This window comes from Hoplias malabaricus, chromosome 13 (assembly GCF_029633855.1).
Source record: "Hoplias malabaricus isolate fHopMal1 chromosome 13, fHopMal1.hap1, whole genome shotgun sequence".
Classification (NCBI taxonomy): Eukaryota; Metazoa; Chordata; class Actinopteri; order Characiformes; family Erythrinidae; genus Hoplias; species Hoplias malabaricus.
Window position 1 is genome coordinate 16,317,092 of NC_089812.1, and position 27,193 is coordinate 16,344,284.

At 36.7% G+C, this 27,193-nt stretch overlaps 1 protein-coding gene across 1 annotated transcript; it reads right to left on the reverse strand.

Annotated features, from left to right (window-relative positions):
* On the reverse strand, positions 1–26,940 carry stx18 (syntaxin 18). The gene is made up of 11 exons (XM_066642101.1): positions 26,731–26,940; positions 5,766–5,833; positions 4,472–4,587; positions 4,233–4,310; positions 3,804–3,870; positions 3,634–3,722; positions 3,157–3,239; positions 2,698–2,756; positions 2,437–2,506; positions 2,246–2,326; positions 1–2,020 (listed from the first exon to the last, which is right to left on the reverse strand). Exons 1-11 carry the CDS (start codon positions 26,881–26,883, stop codon positions 1,925–1,927), a joined length of 960 nt encoding a protein of 319 aa, XP_066498198.1. The 5' UTR covers positions 26,884–26,940; the 3' UTR covers positions 1–1,924.
* Positions 26,941–27,193: the final 253 nt, after the last annotated feature.

The window sequence follows — 27,193 nt, forward strand, 5'->3', positions numbered from 1 at the left end:
AATTGTCTTTTTATTTAAACACCCATAAAGTTTAAATTATCGAGGTACAAACTCCTCACTGAGATCTACATAATGAGCTCACTCCAGTCACTCTGGGCTCAGTTTGGAGTTCTCCTTGTTGAACACTGTACAGGCACTAAGACAATTATTTGATTAAAGCTTGAGTTGATCTTTTGCAAACCCACAAACCGAACATGAAAGAGAATGGCCAAATGTGCCCTTATAAGACTCCTGGTCACGGATGTCAGAGAAGTCAGAGAGGATTGAACAGAAAATCTACCCATGGATCAACAAGTTAATCAGTTCAAAGCATTACAAACATTTCCAGCCGTATCTCCAGCTCAGAGTGAGGTCAAACTTACCTCTCCAGTCTGTGGGGAATCTGCAGGTGCCAGTGCTGCATTCAGACATTATAATCAAGCACTAAACCTTCAGTGAGACTTTCACCACCAGAAAGACTGAAGAAGTAAATGAGCAGGTTTCCTCACCATTAGCTGTTCTATGCTCTGTTTGTGCTGGAAAAAGATTGTTTGTACACAGTCCTGCTTCTGTGAATAGGAAACAAACTAAATGTCTGAGTCTGACCTGGCTGAGATGTTCTCGTTCTCTTTCAAAACAGAATAGACAATTCTGGAAGATTTAAGAAGAGTGGCATGTCGCTTTAGGAGTACATTAATTTGCTTCACATCCCTTCCTAGTGTTTTTGTTTCACACATTGATGATTCTCATTTAAAAAAAAAGTATTTAGAGGCGTTCAATAAGTTCTCTGTAATTTTATATTAATAATTTCTTGTTAATGAAACAGGAATGAATATGCCTCAATTAAAAGAGCTAAAACTGATATTACATGAAATTAGGTTAATTTACCAACACATTTCAGTGGATTTTCAATGTTTAATTTTTATCTAATGTGTGATGAGCAGATTTATGCGCTTTAAATGCAGACGTTTCCCTACAGAAATATGAGCAGCTTTCTCCAGCGCTCCCAGCGTCTTATACTCAATCATTTTCACACCTGTTTTGCTCGTTCTGGAACTCACTCTCTGCTTGACTGTTCTACTCTACAGCTGTTGAAGACAGGCTTTTCCACCAAAACAGTCATCATGTCACCAACTTGCTGTATTTATTGGTGGAAAGTGACAATTTTCACAGACCATAGTTTCAACATATATCTCTGCTTAGAAAACAACAGAAAATGTTGATTTTGAAACACATCTTCCCAAACATATGTCAGTGTGCAGATGCTTCAGCAGATTTCCCCCCATAGATTAGGCTAAAAAACCTAAAGCATTCAAACCCCAGACTCCTAAATGTTCACTGCGCTAAGAACCAAACACTGATAAACAGTTACAAACATCCTGACTCATCAGTATTTTAGATGATGAGGATTCATTTCTGACAAATTTACATATACACCATATAGCCAAGAGTTGTAGACACCTTTCATAATTTAGCTTTTATAAACCCTGACACTCAATTACGTACTCCCCGCTTGAAAAATCTGCATAGAAAAGCATCCAAACTAAATGGGATGCACTGGAGCTGCTGCACACAAACATAGAATCAACATGCTTAATGTCAGTAATGTTCTTGTCACTATATCCCATCAAATCTTCACAGAAATGTTCCAATATCTAGTCTTAGAGAAAAGAAGCAGTTACTGAGAGCAATGTGTGAAAATCTTTTCAGAAGCAATGTATGAGCAAGTTTATATAAACTTTCGGCCATATTATTTATTTCTAATTATTGTTCCAATTCACTGATAAAATTAAATGCTTTGTTAAATAATATCATATTAGAGGCCATCATTGTGTAATGTGAACCAGAACAGTAGGATTTAGTGTGCAAAGATGCTGCATTAGTCTCTAAGAGAAACAAGCATCCATCTGATGTCCCTGGTTCCAGTCGCTGGACGATGCAATTCTTAGCTGTCGTACCAGTCCAGAAAGAGCAGAGAGAAGGAGCACATGACCAGGAAGAACAGGATCCACACACGGAAGCCTGCATTGTTCTTTATTGCCTAAAAGCAAAAAATGCAGCAGAAATATGGTTAACTGTAACTGCAAAAGTGCTACTGCTGCAAATACATTACATTTTGTAAATAACAATCTTTAATGTGGTGAGTATATCTATAATCCTCATTATGAGATTGTTGTAAGACTATTATAAAATGATTCAATCTATTTCTATTTATATATTTTTTCGCTTGCTTTACATTTATTTTATATTGTGTGACGCTCCTCACCTCTCGAATGTCCTCATTTCCCTCTTTAACATTTTCAGTGGCTCCAACAACCAGCTGATGAATATTATCAATCTCAGTTTCCTACATTAAAAAAAAAAAAAACAGTTAAGTTTTATATAAAAAGAGAGTGTGGTGCTTCGGTTACAGTAAGTGTATTAACCCAAGCTGGAGGGAGACACACAGACACAAACCTGCTGGAGAACTTTCTCAGCGAAAATCTCCTGAAGCCGTGAGATCTCCACCACCTTGCCTTCAATTTGTCTGTAAAACACACAGAAATGTGTTGATTTCATAATGCCCAAATGTTTTATGAAGTTTAAATAAAATTAAGGGTACTGACAGGTGGTTCATCCACAGATAGATCAAACTAGACATTTAACATATCTGTCAGGAGTAGTCGGTTGATGTGTGTGTGTGTTTGGCCTTGTAGTGTTTGTGTATGTAACACTCACCTGACTTCATCCACCAGACTGTTCATCTCACTCACCAGCCTCTGATTTTCCTGCTCAAACTGAAAACACACAAGCATACAAACACATTTGGCGTTGACGAGACTGCTAAGACCCATCGCATGTTTATAATGGGGCATATAATAAGGGTCAGTAAATCAAGTAAATAATTTTAAGTCAATCAAACAAATTCATGGGAGTGATAATTTATGTCTTTTTTTATAAACTCATAATGACATGTTATGAACAATGTAATTGTCTTTTTAGTCCATGAATGAACCTGCTTACACTACATACAGCGGGTCCACTATATGGGAACAGGCAGATTGTAAAGTAGAATCAGTGCAAACACCTTTAAATCTGGCCCATTATTTGATGTAATTTTTCCACTGTCTATCAGGTGTACAAATATGTGTACAGAAATTCAAATATGTGCAGGAGATGAGAGTATAGTGTGTTTACCATCTGTATTTCCTCTGGTGAAAGCTCATCCTCCACTCTGCTGTCCTCCCACAATTCAACATTACCATCAGACACTGGCTTCTCTACAACCCCCCACACACACACAAAAAAAAGCATCAAAGATTTTGTTCTGAGAGAAATATATGGGCAGCTGTGGCCTAATGGTTAGAGAAGAGGGCTTAAGAATGAAAGGTCGTGGTTCAATTCCCATGACTGGCAGTAAAACTGGGGGCGGTGGGAGTGAAGGAACAGCAATGTCCTCCTCCCTCAATCCATGGCTGAGGTGCCCTTGAGCAACCAAACCCACAATTGTTGCCACTGCTCTGGGTGTGTGTTCACAGCCCCCAGTTCACTAGTGTGTGTGTGTGTTCACTGTCACAGATGGGTTAAATGTGGAAGACACATTTCGTTATATGCTGTATAATGACATATAATTGCACATTATTTTTTCTGAAAGAATGTGTACAGATGTATTACCATTGTTTTCCCCCTCTGCTGTTGTTTTTTCTGCATCATTGCTTTTAGGTGTTTCAACTTTTCTTTTCTGCTCTGGTTCTAACCGAGACCTACAAACACACACACACAGAGTACAAGTTGCTGTGTGTCTTATCCTGATGCAGTTACTAAGTTACTTTACTCTAACTTACAGTCTTTTCTTATCCACCACTCTTTTTACACGGATGGCTCTCTGCTCAGAATACAGCTTACACACACCTGCAGAAACATGCACGCACACACACACACACACAGGACAAAGGTTAAAATGTACAGTACTGAGGATTACATAATAACACCACCTTAATTTATTTACTTTCCAGTTTGTCTTCACACTCGCTCACAACACAGCTACTACGTTTAGAACAAAAATATATCCTTTTACTTTTACTGTGTTTATGCTTTTGTATTAATTGTAGTTATATATAATTACACACAAGCACTTATTTAGAAGATAATTTATTTTAAATATTACTCATAACAATAATAATAATAATAATGGGTACCTAAGAGTTGTGTACAGTACTGTAAATAAAATCATGAGTGTACGTTTGTGTTAACGCAGTGTTATATTCACATACTTTTAAGATAAGATTCTATCAAGTCTAAAACAGCTCCACGATGCTCCTTCACTTGAGCTGAAAGCCCAGGCTTTCCAGCTACACACACACAAACAGAAAGAGACAGTGAGGACCAAGCAAAAAATTATATTTTCATCTCATTGTGCATTTTTGATTAATGTTCATTGACACCAACATACATTATATGTATTTGCAGATATCCATTACATTTTGCATTTGTGTGTGTGTTTGTTTGTTACCTTCAGTCCTCAGCTGTTTGATGGCATCTGAACACGTCCTCATGAAAATTTGAGCGTCTTGATCAATCTGGTCTCTTTCACTGTCTGTCATACGATTTAGATCTGAAGAAATTAAACTGCATACACACACAATATTATTTAAGATGCATATGGAGCGAGTTACATCAAGTGTAAGTGAAAATCCCATTTCCCGTTGTTATATCGAGTAGTAAAAATAAAACAAATGTGCTTTATGATGTAAACAAATTTTCATGCTTGTCAACCCTGGTTATGATTCTGTATGAAAGTTTAGACCACATACATTGGTCAGATTATAATAAAGTGTTCACATAATGTAAAGGACAACTGGTGGTTTCAAATGGGACAAATAAAATGCTCAGAAATCCCTGTAAGAAATCCAGACCTTCCCATCATTTATTCATTCATTCAAGTTTTGGTTCACCCTTATCATTGTCACAGAAGCTACCTGGAATCCTCTGCCAATCAGTACTCGCATAAATCACATCTATGTCTCTCTGCTGGTGTTTTGTTGTCGTGAACATATCTGCCATCCCGATGGAACCTGGAAAATGTTGCAGCCGCTGTGACACAGGATGACAATCAGAGTGATCTTGAAGAGGGTCAGGAGGACTAGATTACATATGAGGTGATAGACAAGCCCTGGGGATTATACTGGACAAGCTCGCCATCTAGTGTTGATTCATATTTTCTAACCAGACGTTTTAAAGGAATACTTCTACAAAAATGTGGACCTTTCTTACGTTATATAACAACATATTTTTTTTAATAATACAGACACACCAAAATATTCATTCATTCATTGTCTGATACTGCTTATCCAGTTCAGGGTTGTAGTGGGTCTGGATCCTACCCGGAATCTCTGAGCGCAAGGCGGCAACACACACCGGAGTGGGCAACACCAAAATATATATTTTTTAAAAATGTTGTCGATGTATGAAGTGATTCTATATACTTAAAATAATTATTAGCAAGCTGTGTGCCAAAAAACCATTAAATATATACTGGATGGAAAACAGACCTGACCATGATGTAAAATAATTGACTAAACTCTATATCATTATCAATGAAACTCCACTCTATTCATTTTATAATGAAATAAATTTACTGAAGTAAAAATGTATTTTAACCTATTTAAATGGTAGCGTGTCTAGACCGGCTGTGTATGTTTTAAGTGACTAAATAATGATTCAAACCAAAATTGGTGTCTGGTACCTGCAATAAGAAAATATTATTTTAATGATACCCACATTTATCGTACGAGGTGCAGACTCACCTGCTGGCGTTCACATAGTCTTTCCGGTGCTGCAGTAAAAAGTCCTTCAGCTTAGTGATGTTGGAAATCTGCAAGAAGAAAGACAGAAAAGCTGGTTGTGAGACTCAATTACTATAAAAAAATCTATATACATTTATCTCCTGAAAAAAAGTTACTGCACAGGAAACACCTAGAAGACACCTGTGCGATTTCTTTGGTATCTAATGTGATCACTAGAATGATACTATATCTCACTTGCTGTGGTGTTCCATGTTGTGGTTAGGCTCGCTCTTTGTGAGTTCTGTGGTATACCAGGTTATTGCTAGTTTTTTCTGTGAGGTTAATACAGTTTACCAGACAGGATGTCTGCAAAAAAAATCCTTTTATCACACACTTGCATTGATCTTCTGTAACTGCTTCTACTGCTGAAATATAGCAATGCACAGATTATCTTAGATTCACGTTTAAATTTCCACAACTTCTAGGGTCACACTTACGTCTACTGTCCTAATGTCAGGTCAGACACACACCCATCTCTGCGTAAGACCGTAATTGAGTTTCATTCAATACACACGTTTTCTACCTGCTGTACACAAGGTGAATAAATGCAGCAAGTGTCTCCTGTCAGAAAACAAGCTCTCGCTGAACTCCCGCAGCTAACAGAGCCAAAATAAACACTGTGTACAAAATGACTGTCTGTGAATGGTGGGCGAGCGGTAATTGGCCATAATCAAAGCTGTGCTGGCAGATGCAGCCGAGTGAAAAACGTCCTTTCAGTCAGAGCATCCTGCTGCTTTAGAGCTAACTCACAGAGGAAGAACAAGTCTGAGCCAATATTTACTGAGTAATTTTGTCAATATCCTGAAATGTGGCTTTAAATTACCCACGGAACCACAAGAGGGTGCTCTCTCACTCTCTTTCACACACACCCCTACCTACAGGAAGCAGACGCACACACAAAATGCTGTGTAAAAAAAAATTAATAAAAGATTGAAAATAGACTGAAAAAAAATTTCCAGTCAAACCTGCAATAACTAAAAATTATACATTATAGAGATTGTACAGATACAAAGGTTTTACAGATTTTAGAGAGATTAAATAAAGCATATTCCAAAAAAAAAAAAAAAAAAAAAAACCTAAAAATGATTGAGTGTGTGATGCCCTGTGAAGTACTGGCGCCCCCTATAGTCATTTTGGGTAGGAAACCCAAAGTGACCCTGAACAGGATGAGCAGTTACAGACAATGAATGAATGAATGAAATAGTGTGAAAATGGCGAGTGAAAAATATATTGGTTGCTGCATTCCTTATGAGCTCCAGCAAGAATAAGTGCTGCAAAAGCATGTGATGATTTGTACTGTTCTACAGGATAATACTGTATCCAAAAAGTTTTGGTTTAGACGATTTAAAGGGAACATCTACTGGGCAATTGCAGTTCTCTCTGGTTGTTTACATTCTGAAGCTAAGTGTCTTTTAAGGTGTAATGACATGTTTAAGTGGGAAAGAAACGTTTGTATGTGGATGAAGTTTACCTTCTCTGGAATTTTTTTCATTCACCGTTTGAATTACAACAGAAACTCTTTTGTATCTTTAGTTTTTTAGTTTTGAAGCAAATTCAGTTATTCAGTTAACCATCTCCCGAGATTGGAGACATTTCCACCTTAAGTGATCTGAAAAAAGCAATAATAAGTCAATATTACCTACCTGTCTATGAAGCAGGAACAGAGCAATATCCTCATCTCAATTTGTGCTTTTCAATTTTTGGGGGTTTACATTTCATGATAAAACTTGGTCTTTACTAAATTCTGTGATACTCCCTTGTGACATCATCAGTTGTAAAAAGCGCTATAAAAAATAAATGACATTTTATGATGAAAATTTTATTTGGGCTCTATCGGTTGTCTAAAGACCTCCAGATGCCTGGGCTAGAGAAAGTTTAGCTTTTTTTTTTTTTCTCGTAAAAATCATGAATTATGCTTTTAAAGATGGGGATTTTGATGTTAGCAATTGTAAATGTAGCATATTAATGCTTAATTTGTTTGTTATTTTGTTGAATAAATTGACAATTATCATTTTTAATACACTACAGCTACCATAATATGACAAAAGAGCAGAAGGATGTTTGAATTTTGAATTACTATTTCAATTACAATTCTCAAAAATGCTTTAAAACTTATTTGTACACCAAATATTTTGAGAAGACATCTAAACATAATGGGAGAGAAAGGATGTGTACCAGTCACGAATCCACTACCGAGAAAAGGATTATAAAATGTGATCATTGAATGGGTTTACTTTAGAGTGACAAGAAAAAAGTGCGACCAACATCTATGAATGAACTTGCAGGTGTGGGGAGAAAATTAATGTTTTCTTGAAAACAATATTTTATTTAGCTGTTGAAGACATAAGACAATAAATAACTTGTTCTTATTAGCTGTTTTTATTTCATGGAAGTTAAATAAATGAAAGGTAGTCACTGGCTTTTTCACAGTATGGCATAAGGATTGATAATGTAAAGAAACTCAGCATTGCATGAGGGTATACACACACAAACATAAAACACACATGCTGAAGCACACTCATTCAAAACCTGACACAGACACACAAACACACTTCTCTGTTTCAGAAGTTGCCGGTGAGAAAAAATTGCAGCCAGACAAGTGACGGCTTGAGTAGTGACAGGTCTGTTTGGGATTGGTGGATTATTTCGGTGTGTAAGACAAGTCTACTGTCTCTGCCTTTAACCACCGTAATTACATAATGACGGCAGTTTTAGAAGTTGACCCCAACTTAGTGGCCTAATAGTGGGTCCAAAAACAGCACTGCACAGCAGGAGGGAGGGGGAGGAGCGCACACACACACACACACACACACATTTTTATACAATATCAGGATGTGATGAATATACACTATAGCATTAAAGTTTTGTAGATACCTGCTCACCAAGCATTTCTTTGGAAATGAGGTGTTCCCTTTTTACATGAGTTTTAGAGCAACTTCGACTTTGATTGCTTTTTTCCCCATAAACATTTAGTAAAGTCAGTTTTGAAGCTGGCTGATATATTATTTTGCTAAACCCACTTATTTTGCTTGTTACTACCTAAAGAACATTTATTACATTATTCAGACAGGGCATTTTTAAATGGTAGATACACCATTCAAAAACATAGGGAATCAAGACAGAGAGTGTTTTTATGACGCCTGTTTTCACTCTGGATGATTTAATTTAAGTGAAACATGGAATTTCACTAAGAAAACCATCCCAAAACACATGGGGGTGGGGGAAAGACATTCCCCAGTATCTCCAATAATCACAAATAAAGCTGTTTTGTGCTTACAGAATTAGCAATAAAACATCTGGGTCTGTTCTGTTTACAAATTCTCTCTCACTACTGAGAGGCGCTAGGAATTTTTCAGGGACAGAGATGTGAAAAATAATAAACCCCTCTCTCTCTCTCTCACACACACACACACAGTGCAGGAATGAAGGACATGCTCGGTCGACCTGGACCTGCTGCAATAATACAATTAGAAGAGTTTGGTGTTAATCGCTGTCCGCACACTTAGTTTCATGAAGGGTTTTAAGGAAATCACACAGTCCTGTGCCCCCAAGGCCCTGAAACATCTGTGTGTATGTCTGTGTGTGTGTGCAGAGGCAAGTCTGTGATTTCTCTGAAATGATGACAACGAGAACTATAGGGCAGAAACTATGTAAACTGCAGGAGCAAGAATAACAATTACATCAGTTAAGTTCAATATAGCACTGCAAGCCCAATTAAAATGTCAGCTAATTATTTAGTCTGTAATAAAGATATATTCAGCAGGTTCCACAGCTGTGAATCTCTGACCTCATCACAATTCCATCAGAATATTATTAGGATTAAATGTTAAATGTTTGGAAAAATGCAGAAGAAACTCAAAATCCCATTAAAAATCTACAAATATTTCATGGATTATTATTAGTGGTAGTAGTAATTTCTTTTAATTAAAAATGTATAAATTTCATGTTAAAAGTAAAAACAAATATCTATGCAGTTGATGTATCATGTGTAATGTGTGCATTGTATGAACTTACAAACCATCACTGGCAGAATAAAAACGTATAACTTCATATATAAAAATAATAATTTTCAAGACAAGGAAACAATATAATAACATTAATAACATTATGGAAATGTCCGTTGATGCAAGCCTTTTGGGACCATTTGGTTAATTTGTTTCTTTTTTTTTTTCATGAAATTTGTCCCAGTGTAAAAACCTGGTCTGGTCAAATTTTGTCAAAATTAGAAAATCATCAGAAATGCAAAGGAAAATATTGGCCCAAGGTATTCATCTTTGTATTAATTTAAGTATCTCAGGTTAAGCTTTAATTTTAATCTGGTTAATTATCACGTTATCATTACTACTTATTGAAGCTATTAGTCCTTTGTCTTTACACATATTTTTTATGGACAGGGGGTGCTGAAAAACAGGTTTCTGAAAAAATAAATAGCATTATTTATATTTTCACTACGTGTATCACATATAATTAATTACATATATTATACAAATAGTACATATATGAACGTTTCACTTTTTAATTTTGTATAAATATAAAAAAAATTACTTGCTAATTTTACAGAAAAATAAGTCTAACAAAAGCAACAAACAGCAACATCCTCCGATTTGTTTAAGGACAGCAAGCTGCAGTAACATGTCCTCATTTGTTATTCCTAAAGGCATTTTGAAATGTTCAGCATTCAAGCAGTATGCATGTGTTTTAGGAGCAGCAACTTCACAGAAAAGAAACAGGTGTTACAGTACTCCATTAACATAGACACACAAATACACAGACTGGTAAAATGCTGTCCTAAAAACCTACTACAAAATTATTTGCTGAAGAGAAGAAAGCAAAGTCCCTTGTTAATAAATGTATGTAATGCCATTTCATTCTAAATCATTTTTGAGGATTTATTCAGGTTAATTTCTAAAGCAGTTTGGACTGAGATTACTTTGCACATCCTTCATTTCTCATTTCCAGACAATGCCAGATCTGAAAACATTCACAGGCTTGTGTCCATCCTTTCACTGCGACAAGGCAAAACACTGACATGGGTCCTAAAGGATGTGTAGATGTGAGGATGCTGCCACTCGTGTTCTAAGTGTCACAAAGTGTCTGGGATTTAGGACTTGGATTGTGAGAAGGGAAGAATGTGACCAAATTCTTCAAAAGACTAGAGAAACTACACATTTAAAATTGCAGGTTTTTATGTAATTATCTGTTAAATTATGTGTTTTGGGCTTTTAATTCTTGTTTAATTTTCCCCCAGAGTGAGTTGAAATATCCGTTTCAATGCAAAGTAAAGAACTAGAGAGTCTTTTTTGTAAAGTAGTGATATAACAGTAAGTTTCCTTTTACAGCCAATAGAGGGCAACATTTACAGAGAAGTAGCTGTTTGGGGCCATGAGAGAGACAGACGGGCGTCTGGGACCATTCCTTTTCTCCTGAGAGAAAGTGTGTGTGTGTGTATGTGCATGCATGTTTCTCCCATGTGTGTGTACATTTAGGGTCTGATTCCCATAGCGTCGGCGGAGGCTTTGCGTGAGGTCACAGGGATCAATTGCTCTGGTAATTTAAGACTCTAAAGAGCAAGTAATACTAAACAATGAGGTAGGGCTGGCCTCTGTGTATGTGTGTGTGTGTGTGTGTTTGTAAGTGAGTGAGTGAGTGTGTGTGTTGGGGGGCTATAGGAGACAGTCTGCCTGGCTGCGTTTAATCTCATCATCAGAGACCCCCACTTTACCTCTCGTTCTCACACACACACACACACAAGCTCAGATTGTATCTGTACATGTTCCTACTCCCCTCCTGAAACAAAAGCAGTAAAAACACACGGTTCTTGTCTGACAGCTATAGAGAGAAGGTTACACATACATCATCATCATTATTATCATTATTATTAGATGTTATGAAAATGGAGGAGAATATATTTGAGGGGGGTGGGGGGGGCGCCACTGAGGGGTCTCCTCCAGAACCCCTCCAGTTTCAGCTGAAGCAGGTAAGCATAGAAAGCTGATAGAGATCACTAGTGACAGGGTTTGAGTAATTTTGGGTGTTTCTTTTCCCCCCGGGGTGGCTTCAGTTTCATTGTAGTTCAGCACACATTTCCCCATAGAGACTTCATTCACCCTCATTTACTTTTAAAGATTTTATTCACTTTTGTTTGTTAATTTTACATACAATTTATATAAATTTTTTTATTGACACCACTGGTCTAACCAAAAATTTAGCTAAGGTTCTAAGGAAATGTAAGTGAATATATGCTTAAAATATTAAGATATGCTAAATGAAACAGGGCATATTCCTCTCAGTGTTCCTGTCTATTGAAGAACAGAGTGAAATGTGGATAAGAAAGTATGCAGAGCAACAGATGAACTACTTTCTGTAAATGTAGAGCTACAAAGTGCTCCTGTGTGGTTAGTGGAGCTAATAAGCAATTTTTAAATACAGCTATGCATATAGAGCATTAAAAAGTAAAAAAAAAATTGAATTTTAGCATAAAATAAATGTAGACTGAACAGAAATCTAATTGAATACTAACTGCAGATACAGGCACTTAAGTACAATTTTCAAAGATCTATACAGTAAAATCATATTTAAAAGTATATATTTTCAGAATTAAAAGCTATGTATCTGTGTAAATTTGTGACAAAAAATAAAAACAGATCATGGCATTTAATTACATTTGCTTCTCGCTATGGCATTAAATTAAACACAAGATGTTTTACACAGTGAATAAATATCTTTGGTTACAAATTTTCATATAGTTTATAAAACTTGCAGAAGTTGATACTTAAAAGAGCTTTCAAATTCCAAACTGCAATTTATCAGCAAACTTTTCATGGTAGTGTTTATTTCTTTCAATTTTACAGGCTCTTTTATTTTGTTTACACGTCTGATGTTAATACTCTTCCATGGATTTTCAAATTTTTTTTTAAAATAGTATTATTATTTGGAATAAATTTTATTTGTTATTTTGGTACTATTTTTTTGTAAGAAACTCTGTATTAGGATACCTTACGTAAATACAAATTAGCACAATTTTAGAATCTGCTTGTGAACTATTTCTTACTTATTAGGGGTAAAAATAAGAGTTAGTAAACAGAAAAATGATTTAACAAGATTAAAAAGACAGTTTAAATATAGGTCCATGTGATGTGTGTAGGTCTACTGTTTAGTTATCATTTGTGTATCTTTATTTTAAAAATAGTTTTGAATGCTAGTAAATTGTTGTGGATACATTCCTTGTTGTTATTCCTGTTACTCCCAACTTTACACAACTGATAACTGATTTAACAACAATTAATAAACTATTATACATACATTTATACCATATTTCTAAGCCGTTACAAATTACAAACTTCAAACATACTGATATGCAATATTAATTATTAATTACCTTAATGAAATGTATCATTAAGTAACAGACCTTAAAATTCAAGGATACCAAATAAAACACTGGAACAGTAGTTTATCTCAGAAATAGACAAATTTACCAACTTTTTGTAAACAATGTCAGTAACACTAAAAAAGTGGACAAAAATTGTGTGTATCTTAAGAGAACCTCCAATTTCTTCATGGACAGACTTTGTGACACAACACACAAACCCATTAAAACACACACTCACTCTGTTCTGTGAACATCAGGTAGTGATTTATTTGGGATTTACCTGGCCTGAGTTTGCTGCTAAACTCCCTCTCTTTTTCTCTCTGCTAAATGGCCGCTGCATTAGCACAAGGAGGCCTGTGGCAAATTCAATTTAGCAGTTTGTTCTCCAAATCTAAATCATCTGTTATTCTCTGAAAACATCAAACGTGGAAAAAAAAAATAAAGAGAGGGAAGGGAAGAGGTACCCAGCAGAAACTAAAGTCCAGGCAAAATGAACCCAATTCTGGTGAAACTGAAGTTGGACCACTTCAAAACGTGACACATTAAAGAAGCGAAATAAATATCCAGTGGGTGGCAAATGGCCACAAAAGAAAAATAAATAATGTGTGTTAGGATAATTTCTGCAGTAATAGCTGTCGAGTGACAATAAAGAATTGTTTACCACCATTTTCCTTTACTGATTTATGTCACTCAAACCAAAGCAAAACAGCATTTCCACACAAACACATGATTCAACTTTTAAACATCATGGGTGACATGATTTATTACAAGTGTTTGATGCTCTGTTTTGAAGGAGTGTTCCTGCCTTCACATCGATCCTGAACAGAATGAAGGCGTTCCAGAAGGTGTACAAAAGAACAAAATACTAATTTCACATCTACTGCTCCTAAAACATAGATAAAATATGGGTGTGGATGTGCACTGGTTGAATCTACTAACAAGAATAATGTTATAATATAAAACTACAACATCAACTTCTTTAATCACACATTAAAGAAAATGCCTTTGGTTTAAGCACTTCAGAAAGACCCCATCTTGTCTCGACTCTACAGTCAAGCCAAAGTCAGAGGGTAACCATTTGCAGTGGTAGTGTTTATTAGTAAATAACTTTTGCAGCCAAAGCCAGTGTGCCACAATCACACTTATTACATTCTTTAATTTGACATAGACTATGCTTGAGCTCACATGCCATCAGTGTTTTCTCCTGGTTCTGCAGAGCTGGGGGCCATCTAAGAATGACCAAAAGAAAAAAATGCTTACTATTATTATTAGTAATAACAGTATTGGTAATATCTTGGATGTTCTGAAATGCTGCTAGAAGCAAATATTAATAATATAATATGAATTAAATAATAATACAAGTAATAATACCGTGTTTCCCCGATAGTAAGACACCCCCGATAGTAAGACGCAGTGTGGGTTTTAGGGGGGTCGGCTAATGTAAGACGTACCCCGAAAGTAAGACATAGTAAACTGTACGTTGGAAAAATATAAGCTATAGTACCTTTTGCTGCATTAACTGCGGGATGCGGACGGATCTGGAGCGGAATGAGCGGAGGGATGTGGAGGCCGCGGGAGCAGCAGTAATGTTGTCCGTGGTCCAACACGCAGCCTCAGTGCCCTCATGTGCAGCCGCTGGTGGCCGCTCTGATTGGCATAGCCATGGTTGTCATGGAATAAATCTGTTTTATCTTCCAGTATAACATATTCAAACTGTTCGTTCTTACCGTTTTTCATTGTTTTACATGTTATACATGGAAATGCCGTCATGATACGGTTGTAACAAGACATTCTTGGCACTTGCTTTTATAAAACTGTTTTATGGTGAATACCATACTGTTCAGGTTGTTAATAAATGTTAATTTTATGGTTAAAACAAAAATCGACATTTTTTACCAATATGAGACATACCCCGAAAGTAAGACATAGTGGGACTTTCGGGGGTAAAAAGAATATAAGACACTGTCTTACTTTCGGGGAAACACGGTAGTAGTCATTCAGTTTTTCATCCTGTAATTTTTCCTTGATCCCTGCTTCTGAAGGGGATGTGGTAACATAATAATGGCATGACTGTCTGAGCTATCTTCATCATTAAATAAAAGTGCATTTATCACTGTTATTCTCCACATTGCTATACAAAAAGCATATTCTGTTACTAAACATGTGTTTGACAACACTGAGAACACAGATTTGTCGAGAATGAGTGTCTGAGGAAGCATGTACATTCAGGAGCTCAGAATAAACTGAGTGTGTATGGATTTGGTAGTTGAGGAAGTGTGTGAGAGTTTATAAGCATAACGCTCTGCACTGAGGCACATCGAGAAGGTTAAACTCAATCAGCTGTGCCTCGCTACACCTTCATACCACACACTCAGGAATGACCACACACAGCAAAGGCTGTTTTTTTATGCATTTTCAATGGAAGTCAGTTTTCAAAACAATTATAGTACAAGTCATTTTGGAACCATCCTCCATTCATCATAAATTTTTCACTCAGTGTGATGAACAGCTGCTGTGTTCAAATGATAAAAATACACAATAATGGAGACACGATTTTCTTTGGACTGCAACCATACATAATGAATAAACAAATAAGTAAGTAATTCACAGTATGCAATAGGCCAAAATTGGAACAAAACCTTGTTAAATCACACTTGTATTTGGGAAACTTATGTTACACTACGTGTTTATATTGTTTATGATAAATACAGCTGGAAATTTTCAAAGAAAAAGGAATGACTCCTATTCCAAAGATGACATCTCCTGTAAGAATGTCTTTTTTTTCTAAATCACCCACTTTTATAAACTAGTGTGAAAAGCTGAATTGTGTGACGTAGTAAGGCTGCATGTGCCTAGTGCAGTGAAAAATGTTTATCTGTTATTAAAAAAATTCCACAAAGCCTGCTCTGTCCTTTAAAGCAAAATTTTAATTAATAATGACACTGCTCCAAGAGATGTGTTCCGTACACTTTGTTCTTGTGAAATAGCGTGTGTATGTTTTTAAATGTACATGTAGGGCTGAACGATACAGCCAGAATTTATATCACGATATACCTTAAAATTTCAGTCAATATGATTGAGTTCCAATATCGTTATAAACAACATAAAATCCAAAGAAATGCTACCCAGAAAAAACTATAATCACAACATCACTGTCAAATAGGGCTGGGCAATATGACCAAAAAAAAGGAAATATATACGAAATGATATTATGAAAACAAAATTGAATATAAATGTTTGTGTTTCTTTTTTACAGTAAAATGCTGCATTATCTAACCGTGATTATCATTTTATTTTTGTATCATTATATTATGATTTATTTTTTTATTTATTTATTTTTTTTGAGCACCAACTTATTTCTCTCAGCCTTGTCACAAAACCAACAAACCCCTGTAGGCGGGATTGTGAGTCCATTAGCTGCAGGACTAAATGATGGACAGCTAAGTCTGGTTGCTGATTGGGTAAATAAAAGTGACAACCAATGAGAAGTGCATTCTGTTTGGGAGCCGCTGAGTATCTGCCCCTCCCTTCGGCTGAGGAAGAGCAGCGTGTCTCAAACAAGTCATGGTCTTTTTTGGAATTAAAGCTTCACTTCTGGTTTCATTTTTGTCCTGCTGAGAAGAACTGCTCCAGCAGCCTACACAAACAATGGCAAGACAGCGTGGTGTGTGTGTCTGATTGTGTGTGCGAGCGTGTGTGCACGCGCATGTGTAGCTGAATGGGACATTTTTGCATTTTAAATGTACTCAGATGGAAACCTGCTTATCCTCGGCATACTCGATATAATGAACATGGCAATTTTCAAAATCATATAAAAAAAAATACTATGGTATGTATCGATATATCCCCCAGGTTTAGCTTGAGCTGAAGTCACGGTCATGCGCATACATCAGAAGCTCGCGCTGTATCCCAATACGGCAAGAGTCTTAAAGGTATTATCGGGAACAATGTTATATCACCCACCCCTACGGTTAAACATAAACTTATAGGCTTTGTCAATATTGATATTTTTAAACTTTAAAATAGAGGGCAGTGATTTGATGACAGTGCCCTGTAATAAAAGTCAATCAATGAAAGATGCTGTAAATAATGTGTATTGTAATATTGAAAATATGTTTAAAAATTATATTGTTGTTATTAAAACAGTTTATACTGGAATATATATTGATATTGAATTATTGTCCAGCCCTATGTACATGGATTATGAGGGCATTTTATGTCCAGAACCTGTCTAAAAAATAAATACAAAGAAAAGAGCTGGGCTTTGGTGTCATAAGTGGTATTTTCAGTCTTGCCCTGTAGCTAAAACAAGCGCAGGAAAGATCATCACCGACATACCCCTCAAAGCATGTCAAGATCATAAGCAAAGTTACAGGGTTTCTATTGCTGTATGCCAAATGTTACTACTGTATCATTCTTCTGTTCTCCAGTTTTCTACACAATTTTACTGACTGCTTTTAGAGAAAGCAAGGACTACTGTTTTTTTTCTTAGACACTCAGTTTCTGATGTCAAGTGCAGAGCTTTTAGAATTGCCCCATCCACTCCTCTGTTCAATCACAGCACTGGACCCACGTTTATTAGAGAGCACAAAGTTGAGGTTAAACACAGCAAAACAGACAACAAGCATGGAGAAATAAGAGCACTGAATAAAAATGGAGAAAACGAGAACAGAATTGAAAGCTTGAATTAAGAGCAGGCTGCATGAAATAGAATCTTAACTTAAAAATTAAAAATCTACAATTGCAACGGAAGTGGTACAAAAGGGTCCCCTAAACAAGTGGTGCTGAAGATGGACCCTTGAAAGTAGCACTACAGAAATGGGACATTTTTTTATGAGTAAACCATGTGTTTAAGTGTGAACTGGGTAAGAAACACTCCAGAAATTCTTGAAGAAAAAACTGTAAAAGGAAAAATATAGCACGTAATTTGGGGGGTAAACAGATTTAAACAGCCCTATAATTTCTATATTCTCATTTACCAACCTTAAGCAAACTAATATATTTGTGGGGCCTTAGTCTACTCTTTTGACTTTTGTAATAAACAGGGAAAGAGCGTGTGAACTTTGTGACTGTTGGTGGGTTTGAGACGCACAGCAAACCCAGAAAAATTCTTTCATTTCCTCCATCTCCACAGAGCCCAGTGTTGGTCTGAGCCAGAGTTGGGGCTAAAGAGCTGCGCAACTCCAAACTACAGATTCAATTTCTGAAATTTGTGGCTACTGGAGCAGAGAAGGATGGAGCCTCTCCTCCTATTTATGCTTCTGTCTTTCATTTCTTGATTCTGAAAGACTGCTGACTCAAAACGTTTTACGAGAACTCCTTCATCTCTCGCTAGGCTTCTCGTTCTCCTGGAAGCACCCCCCGGTGACTACGCTGGGCAAAAGCCCATTTGTGGAAGAACTGTGTCTTTCAGAAGTAGCTAAATACCACTCTTTAAACATTCGTCAGAAAAATTTAGTTTGGTGTCCTATTTCTGCTTTTTTTTGCAACAAGGCTAATGTAGTTATCAACCAATTGAAGCTCAGAACCACTAAGGTAATATACCATATTATCACTCATCTCAAAGAATGTCAAGTTGATAATTCAGTGGTTTAACACAATTACTATAATACTAATATCTATAAAATTCAACAAGACAACAAACAAATTCAACATGGCTGTTACCACTGAAATGTTCTTGTGATTCTTTCCCCATGAGTTTTCTCTGCAATTTTGGTCATTGTCTTGGTTCCTGGTCAGTTTTCCACTCTCACAATAAGACTAAACACAGCTCTGTCATCAGTCTGCATAATTTTATGAGCTACCTTTGTGAGTTGGATAAAAACAAAAGTGATCTCTGATGTAGCTGGAGATTTTATAGATGGCGAGTTTGTGCTGGATGTCTGCATTGCATGACATAGAATGACGACTCTCTCTTGGCTTCCTGCATTTTGCAAGGTTTACCTGTCACAGTTTAGTCTCTACCCAGCTTGCTCAGAATCACAAGAGAGCAGGGATTAAAAAAATAACCCAAATACAGGACTAGGACCAAATTTGCCTGTTGGAGAAGCAGAGTATATTCAGGTAGAGTAGAGTAGCGAATCTGCATCAGAAAAGCTATGCTTTTTTTTTTTTTTTTTTTATAAAAGATATTTTCTGATGAACTTAAAACATTAAATATCACCAAACATCACTACAAGTGGCTTCATGTATCAATAGCCAGTGTACCACAACATTATGTAGGCAACTGAATATTTAGAAATTCATAAATTATTGTATGAATCTGAAATTTATTAGTTTCTTGTGGATGTAAGAAATCCAGGCCTGTTTTTACTGCATTTACTCACAGCAGGGAGTGTTGTACTGGTGAGTTGGAAAAAAAGAAAAATGCAATCAGAAACATTATTTTTCCTGCTTAGTTGTGGCCTAATGTTTAGATGTTTTGAGGTCTGTTTTCAATGAGTCAGGTATTTCACATTTAATCCTGTAGTCCAATACACTCAGAAAGTGGGGGAAACAAATTAGAGGGTAGAATTGGTTTAGAATAATGAAAAAAACATGTATTTGCATGAACAAATTAATGATGATTTATCAAAGTTTCAAGATTAGTGATCCTTACTGATCAACCCCACTAGCTGATCAAAGTCTTGTGTGTTTAACATGGGTTTAATTTTACAGGTTAAATATTTGTTAAGATAAACTGATGTCTTGTGAACACTTCAGTGCTGTCCTTCACAAACTGCCCACACCTCGCACATTTTAACCCACCTACACCACTTTTCCTTCATGTTCCTTGTGTTAAAAGGTAGAAATCAAAGGCAGCGGTGAACCCTGATTTAATCGCAGTCCCTCTGGTTGCGACTGGCAGGAAAAAAGTCAAACTGCAGCCTCACCCTCGCTCCCGAAATTACACTTGGTGCAGCCAAAGAAAACACAGTGGTACGGTTTACTTTTCAAATTCAGCGTAACAGTCGGCCCTTCCAACTCTTTCCTGGAGTATTTTTAGCGTATCACACTGGGCTGGCTGGCGGTTGGAAGCATTCAAAGAAAACACAGCTAATGTCAAACCTCCGATTTGGGTCTCTTGCTGTCGGACCCCCAAACCAAAGCGCTCCGCAATTTAACAATTTAAAACACCCTCAAGCACTTACCACTGAGACAAGCTCCACAGGGGGAAAAGAGATCAGAGACAGAAAGAGGGAGAGAGAAGTAATGAGAAAGAGAAAACTGAAAGACAAAAATACACAGAGAAAGAGTGAAAAGGAGAGAAACGGCATGAGACAGAACAAGAGAAAACAGAGAGAGAGAGAGAGAGAGAGAGAGAGAGAGAGAGAGAGAGAGAGAGAGATTTATATAGTGAACAATACGGGGCTAGAAATACATACATGTCAGGTTTCTAGCTGCTGAATTAAATTCATAACAAATAACAGATTTGCCATAGGCCATTATACACTGCGAAGAAATGTGAAAACAATGCAGAATAATAAACATGTTGTCTACACAAAGTGTAAAGTAATGTCAAAAAAAAAGCTTCAAACTTTCAAATACAGAGCTAATAAATGATGTTCCATTGTCACAAAGCGTCAATAATGTAAGGTGTGCAAAATATTATCAATAATACATATACTCATTCAAATCAATCTCCTCTCACAGAAAACAGTACAAGTTCTCATGAAAATTTAATTGTGCAAGATATTAAAATGATACATCTCTACAAACACTTTTTGATGTTTTAATGGTGATCAACATGTGTTGTTTTGTTACATAATAAGGATAAACTTTACATTGGAAAAAACAACAGAAAAACAAAGATACTGAGAAAAAGTGTCCGGCAGAACAGTGAGGCAGAGTGAAAGTGAGAGCGTGAAACTGACTGAGTGAGAAAGAGAGCAAGAAAGAGCAGTAGAGTTAATGAGAGGTGGGAAAAAAGAAAGAAAGAGAAAGAGAGAAAGACCTTGTTTGTGACTTGTGTGTAACTTCCCCACTTTTAATCAGAGAGTGGCGGCAGATTTTGGTTTTCAGACACAAAGAGAGGACAGTGTTATTTAGGGTGTTTATAGACTCGTCAGTCAGAGTGCTCTAAACTCACTATCTCCATTAAGACTAATCCTGGACTACATTATAAAGGCAGTGAGAAATTACCATTGTCAAAAATATATTATGTAACTCTAGCAAGACATTTTTAACCCACAAGGACCATATCTGAACTTTAAAACACACTGGATGATATGCCATACCACATTAAAACTGCACTCATTGTACCAAACATAGAAGAAATTGTGCTGGAAATGCAGCTGTTGATATTAAAACTGAACACAACAGTCAAACAGACAGATAACACATCTGTACAAAAACTCTCAGTGTGTGGCTAAAGTATACTAAGACCCTAAAATCTATAATTAGATATTAGGGGAAAAAAAAGTGTTGGCTCAAAGGAAAAGCACTGTTACGTCGCAGTTCTCCTAAAAAGTTAAGCTAGGTAGCCACAGACCACAGCTCTAAACTGAGAATTGTAGTAGCTTGTGTTAAGCTTTAAGAATGTAATATAAAACTACAGACAATGCTGTGATATGTTGGTTTTATTTTGACTTTTCCCTCAATTTAGCCATTAGCTCATCTATAGTTTACTTCACTCTCACCACTCACATTATAATAATAACAATATTATAAAAATCTTTATTTATATAGCACCCTTCAAACATAAATACACAATACACAATGTCTTTTATAGGGTTTAAGGCAATGATAATAAAATATTAAAGGGTAAACTGGGGAATCACAGTTAAAATCACAATCATTTGATTTTATTAGAATTGTCATATGTTGTGCAATATAAGCAGTATAATGTTAGATCATTTCTCTAGATCAGTTTCATCACTCACCACCTACTGCTATCTACCATACCATACAGAATAATATTTTGCTCATTTCCTCTGTATGGTACCTATTCTACTAGACTTTTCTACTTTTCTATTAGGTAAATCTGGTGTCTGGTACCTGGAACCAGGTTCTATTTAGTAATATATTTGATTATATTCTTAGTTTAATCCCATTTCATGCCATTTATATATTGAGAACATGCTAGCTTACTAACGCAGTGACACACCTTTAAAGAGCAAAAAAAAAATGAGCAAGAAATTTGTTAAGTATATTCAGACACTGGGATCAACCACTTGGAAAAAAATCTGATATCATAAATAAACTAACCATTACTAAAACAAAGCCACCATTTTTAAACAAATCCACATATTGGCTGCAGAACACACCCCCGGAGAAAACAAAAGAACAGAAGAGAACAGCTAAAACACTGGAGATGTTTATTCTCTTGTAAACAAACACACAGTAAACACAGTGGACAAAACACAGGTCAGCAACAATTACTGAGGAATTGTCCATATATTGTATGATAAATCGATACGTGATTATTGTGACAGCCCTCGGCCCTTTGCCTTTAACTGGACCCTAGATCTGAATTCCCCCAAGTCATCACACTCCACAGGACTAAACACACACACACACACACACACACACACACACACACACACACACACACACACACACACACACACACACACACACACACACACACACACACACACACCGCTCCTGGTGGACACTGGTCTTTTCCTCTTATGCTTTTAAAATGATTTTTAGATAAATGGAGAACTATTGAAACAGACAATCCTTCCTATTCTTCTGCTGACATTTATCCTACTGTACAATGTTTACATCTCTGTCCCTCTCCAGGTATATAGTTATTATAATATTGCCTAACATCCTTAATTAGGGTTCAAGCACTCAGTGCGTAGAACCCTATTGTTTTTGTACCGGTTTTTCTTATTATTCTTTTTCTCCTGTAAAAGTCATTGTGCGGAAGAGACCGTAGGTCGTACAGACTTCCCACTTGGAGGGTAGATGTAGTTTGTGTGCATCTCGGAGGACAACAAAAATTACACTGATTGGCCTAATGGTGGCGCTATAGCGAAGTGAAACGCGTTTAGGTTCATATCTCCTACACCGTGAGGCGTAGAGACAAAATCTTTTTTTCCACTGATTCTTTGGGTCCTGACAAATCAAAAACGGGTTAGTCAAAATTTCATTTTTCCAACGTTATTATCACGCTAATTTGCATAGTTTGCAAAACCTACTTTTGCGAACTAGTCCGGGGATTTTTGTCCAATTCTCTTGAGCTTGGTGCCAAAATGTTCGCAGGAGTCTGAAGGTTAATAATTATCAAAAAAAAGTTTAAATTTCGATTCAATATGGCCGCCATATGCAAATGAACCTCTTTGGCTTATCGTATGTTTTATTTACAAATTTATAACAATTTCATACTTTACTCCAATGTGTTCAAATTTCATATTCTACTTCCAGATATGATTCTGAGGTAGCATGTCAAATGAGGAGCCAATATTCATATAGGGGGCGCTGTAAATGCTACAAGTGTATATCTCAGCATCCGCAAGGCGGATCGGACCGCCGTTTTGCATGCTGCTTCTCTGGGCAAGGCTATAAGTGGAAAATTAAGGACAATTAGATTCGGGCAAAATTGTGATCGTCATCGGCCAATCAGATGCTAGCACCTGTTTGACTACCAAGGTCCAATCATCATGGGATTTGACTGGTATGTTCCTGGGAGCACTCCCTAAGGGCATAAAAATGTTCGTAACGATAGCCACTAGGGGGCGCTATATCAAGAAAATATGATATTTCTCAGCGAAAATTAAGCGTATCGACACACAGTTTACTTCTCTGTATACTCTGCAGAGGGCCTCACAACTTTATATTTGCAAGTGTTGTCAAAAAATGCATTGTTTTTTTTTCAATCGCCAGTTGTTTAAAATTGAACTTTTTCGAACTAGTCCGTGGAATTTTGCTCTATTCCCAAATAATTGACCTTGTTAGAATCTGCAGAGCCTGTAGGTCAATAATTATCAAAAAAAGTTCAACATTTGGACAAACTTTTGTTGTAATAAATCAATAAATCAAAGTGTGTGGAGCTTTAAACATTCTTTCAGCTGTAACTCAAACAAATTAAGCCCAATCAAGATTAAATTTGACATACGTATGTAGGGCCTTACTATGAAGAAGCATATACAATATGACTCCAATCCACCAAAAGGGGGCGCTACAATTGGACAATAACTGATAAAATTAGCTTTTTTGTGTTTTAGCGCCATCTAGGATTGCAGTGGCACCACAATTTAATCATGTCATCTGATCCTCATACTGATCAAGCATGTGCAGTTTTGAAATTTTTGGGGAAAGCTTTTTTGAGTTATAGGTGCATTTGTGGTTTCTAGAATTCATGCTGGATCTCTATTATTTGGAGGGGCCTGTAAGCCACATAGTGATGAAAGTTCAACATTTTATTGATAATTATTATATGCCAGGTCTTTAGGATTCCACCGATACCACATATGTCCATGTTAGGAAAATATCCATAGAGTAGTACTCCCTTAAACAGTTCTAACATGAAAGACTGCAACTGCTTAGCAACACTATGTTACAGTAGTAAATTCTTTCACCACCAGATAGAACTACAAAACTAAATATTGTTTTGTTGATCTATATGGAAGTTAAGATCCTATTCACCTGCAAAGGTTAATGGTCATACCATATGAATATGAATATTTATCATAATTAAAAATTATAAAGTCTCCTTTACCTCTTCAAGTGGCCATTTACCCTCACCAGTCAGAAAGTACCCTTTGTTATTGTGTGTTTTATACTGATGTACTGAGTTTCTGATGTTTATACTTGTTTCTCACAGAGTACAGTGTACCATTTAATGCCTGACATGTTAAAAGGCAAGAGCTGCACTCTGATTGGCTGTAGTGCGAGGCAACCTCCTCCCCCACACCGCCTCCTGCATTTAAATGCCCACCTGCATTTAAATATTTTAGATTTATATATAACTACTCTATAGTGGCCTGTCCAGAGCACAGGTTGCTCTGATAGTGGCCTTCAGCTCTTCTGCATTGTTGGGCCTGGCGTATTGCATCTTACTCTTCACAATACCCTGTAGATTTTCAATGGGGTTAAGGTCAGGCGAGTTTGTTGGCCAATTAAGAACAGTGAGACCATGGTCCTTAAACCAGGTACTGGTAGCTTTGGCACTGTGTGCAAGTCCCAAGTCCTGTTGGAAAATGAAACCTGCATCTCCTTAAAGGTGGTCAGAGCAGGAAACATGAAATGCCCTAAAACATCCTGGTAGAAGGCTGCATTGATCTTGGCCCTCAGAAAACACAGTGGACCAACTCGAGCAGATGACATGGCAACCCAAATCATCACTAACTGTGGAAACTTTACACTGACCCAAGCCACACACTTCTGATGCTGTCTCTTGTTCAAGAGTGGGTTCACACAAGGAATGCGACGCTGAAACCCATGTCTTGCATACATCTGTGCGTGGTGGTTCTTGAAGCGCTGACTCCAGCTGCAGTCCAGTCTTTGAGAATCTCCCTGACATTTGTGAATGGGTTTTATTTAACAATCCTCTACCACATCTTTTCCTTCCCTTCTCCTTACTATTAATGTGCTTGGACACAGAGCTCTGTGAACAGCCAGCATTTTTAGCAATGACCATTTGTGTCTTGCTCTGCTGGTGTAAGGTGTCAATGGTCATCTTTTGGACAACTATCAAGTCAGCAGTCTTCCCCATGATTGTGGAGCCTACAGAACTAGACTGAGAGACCATTTAAAGGCCTATGCAGGTGTTTTGAGTTAATTAGCTGATTAGAGTGTCACACCAGTTGTCTTCAATATTGAACCTTTTCACAAAATTCAAATTATAAATTGTCATTTATAATCATCAAATTAAAAGAAATAAACACTTGACATATATCAGTCTGTGAGTAATGAATGAGTATAATATACAAGTTCAACTCTTTGAATAGAATTACGGAAATAAATCAACTTTTTCATGATATTCTAATTTTATGACCAACACCTGCAATATTCAAGTTTATAGTAAGCACTGCTCACACATTATATACCTCACACAAAGACCCTCTTACATCACACACATCACTCAGAAACAAACACACCTCAGAGACTGTAGAACACAAGTCACAAACACAAGCACTTATTACAAATAATCTGACACTGCACATACCTACTTGGCTCAATGTCTAACAATTTTGCCATAGCCACAAATGTCAATACATTCTCTCCCGATCAATTCATACTACAGGAGTTGTCAGATTTGACTTGACTGCCATATTAAGCCAGTTAGTGCTTGAACCCGCAGATAGCCGCTAGCGGCTCTAGTATTGTTATTGTCTTACGTTGTTGTTCCTTGATTTTTGTTGTTACTTGTAGCAGTGGCGCACTTTATTCCTGTGTGAGTTGTCTGTAGCACATTGGTCCTGGACGAACTCTACACACTGTATACACTTGAAAGACAATAAAGATCCACTTGACTTGACAATTCTCACTCTCCACGTCATTGCTGTGTTATGCAATGTAATTCAGTGTAATATTGTGTATTTTCTCTGTTTGTTGACTGCTGTGCTGACATTATTCTCAATGTCTCTTTAGCCTAAAGCTCGACTGTAGTGTCGTTTTCTCACTCACCACCTCCTTTGCTCTGCTGGAGAAGCCGTGTTTGTGTCGGTCTCTCTTCAGTAACTCGTCTTTGCTGCAGTCGTATCCCACTCCCATCGCTTTATTCCGCGTTTTTACTGTTTTTACACTCGCTCTGAAAACAACAGTCCTGTCCACCGCCATCGCTGCGACACGTCATCGGCGCCTGCGTCACTCTCCTGCGACCAGCACCGCGCAATGTTTACATCAGATTCACTCAAAAATCACGGCATCAGAAAGATAAATTTAAACATTAAATTTAAACAACAGAGAAATTAATAAATACCGGAAGTTCATATAATCTAATCTGCGTGTTAGTCGTTGGGAGAATTAAAGGAAGCACAAAAGTGAGGAAAACAAAACTATGATTTGTTAAAAAAATAATATTTGTAGCAGCATTATTTATAATATTTTTTTACCATAAAATCACAGGTTCAAAAAAATTATGATGCTC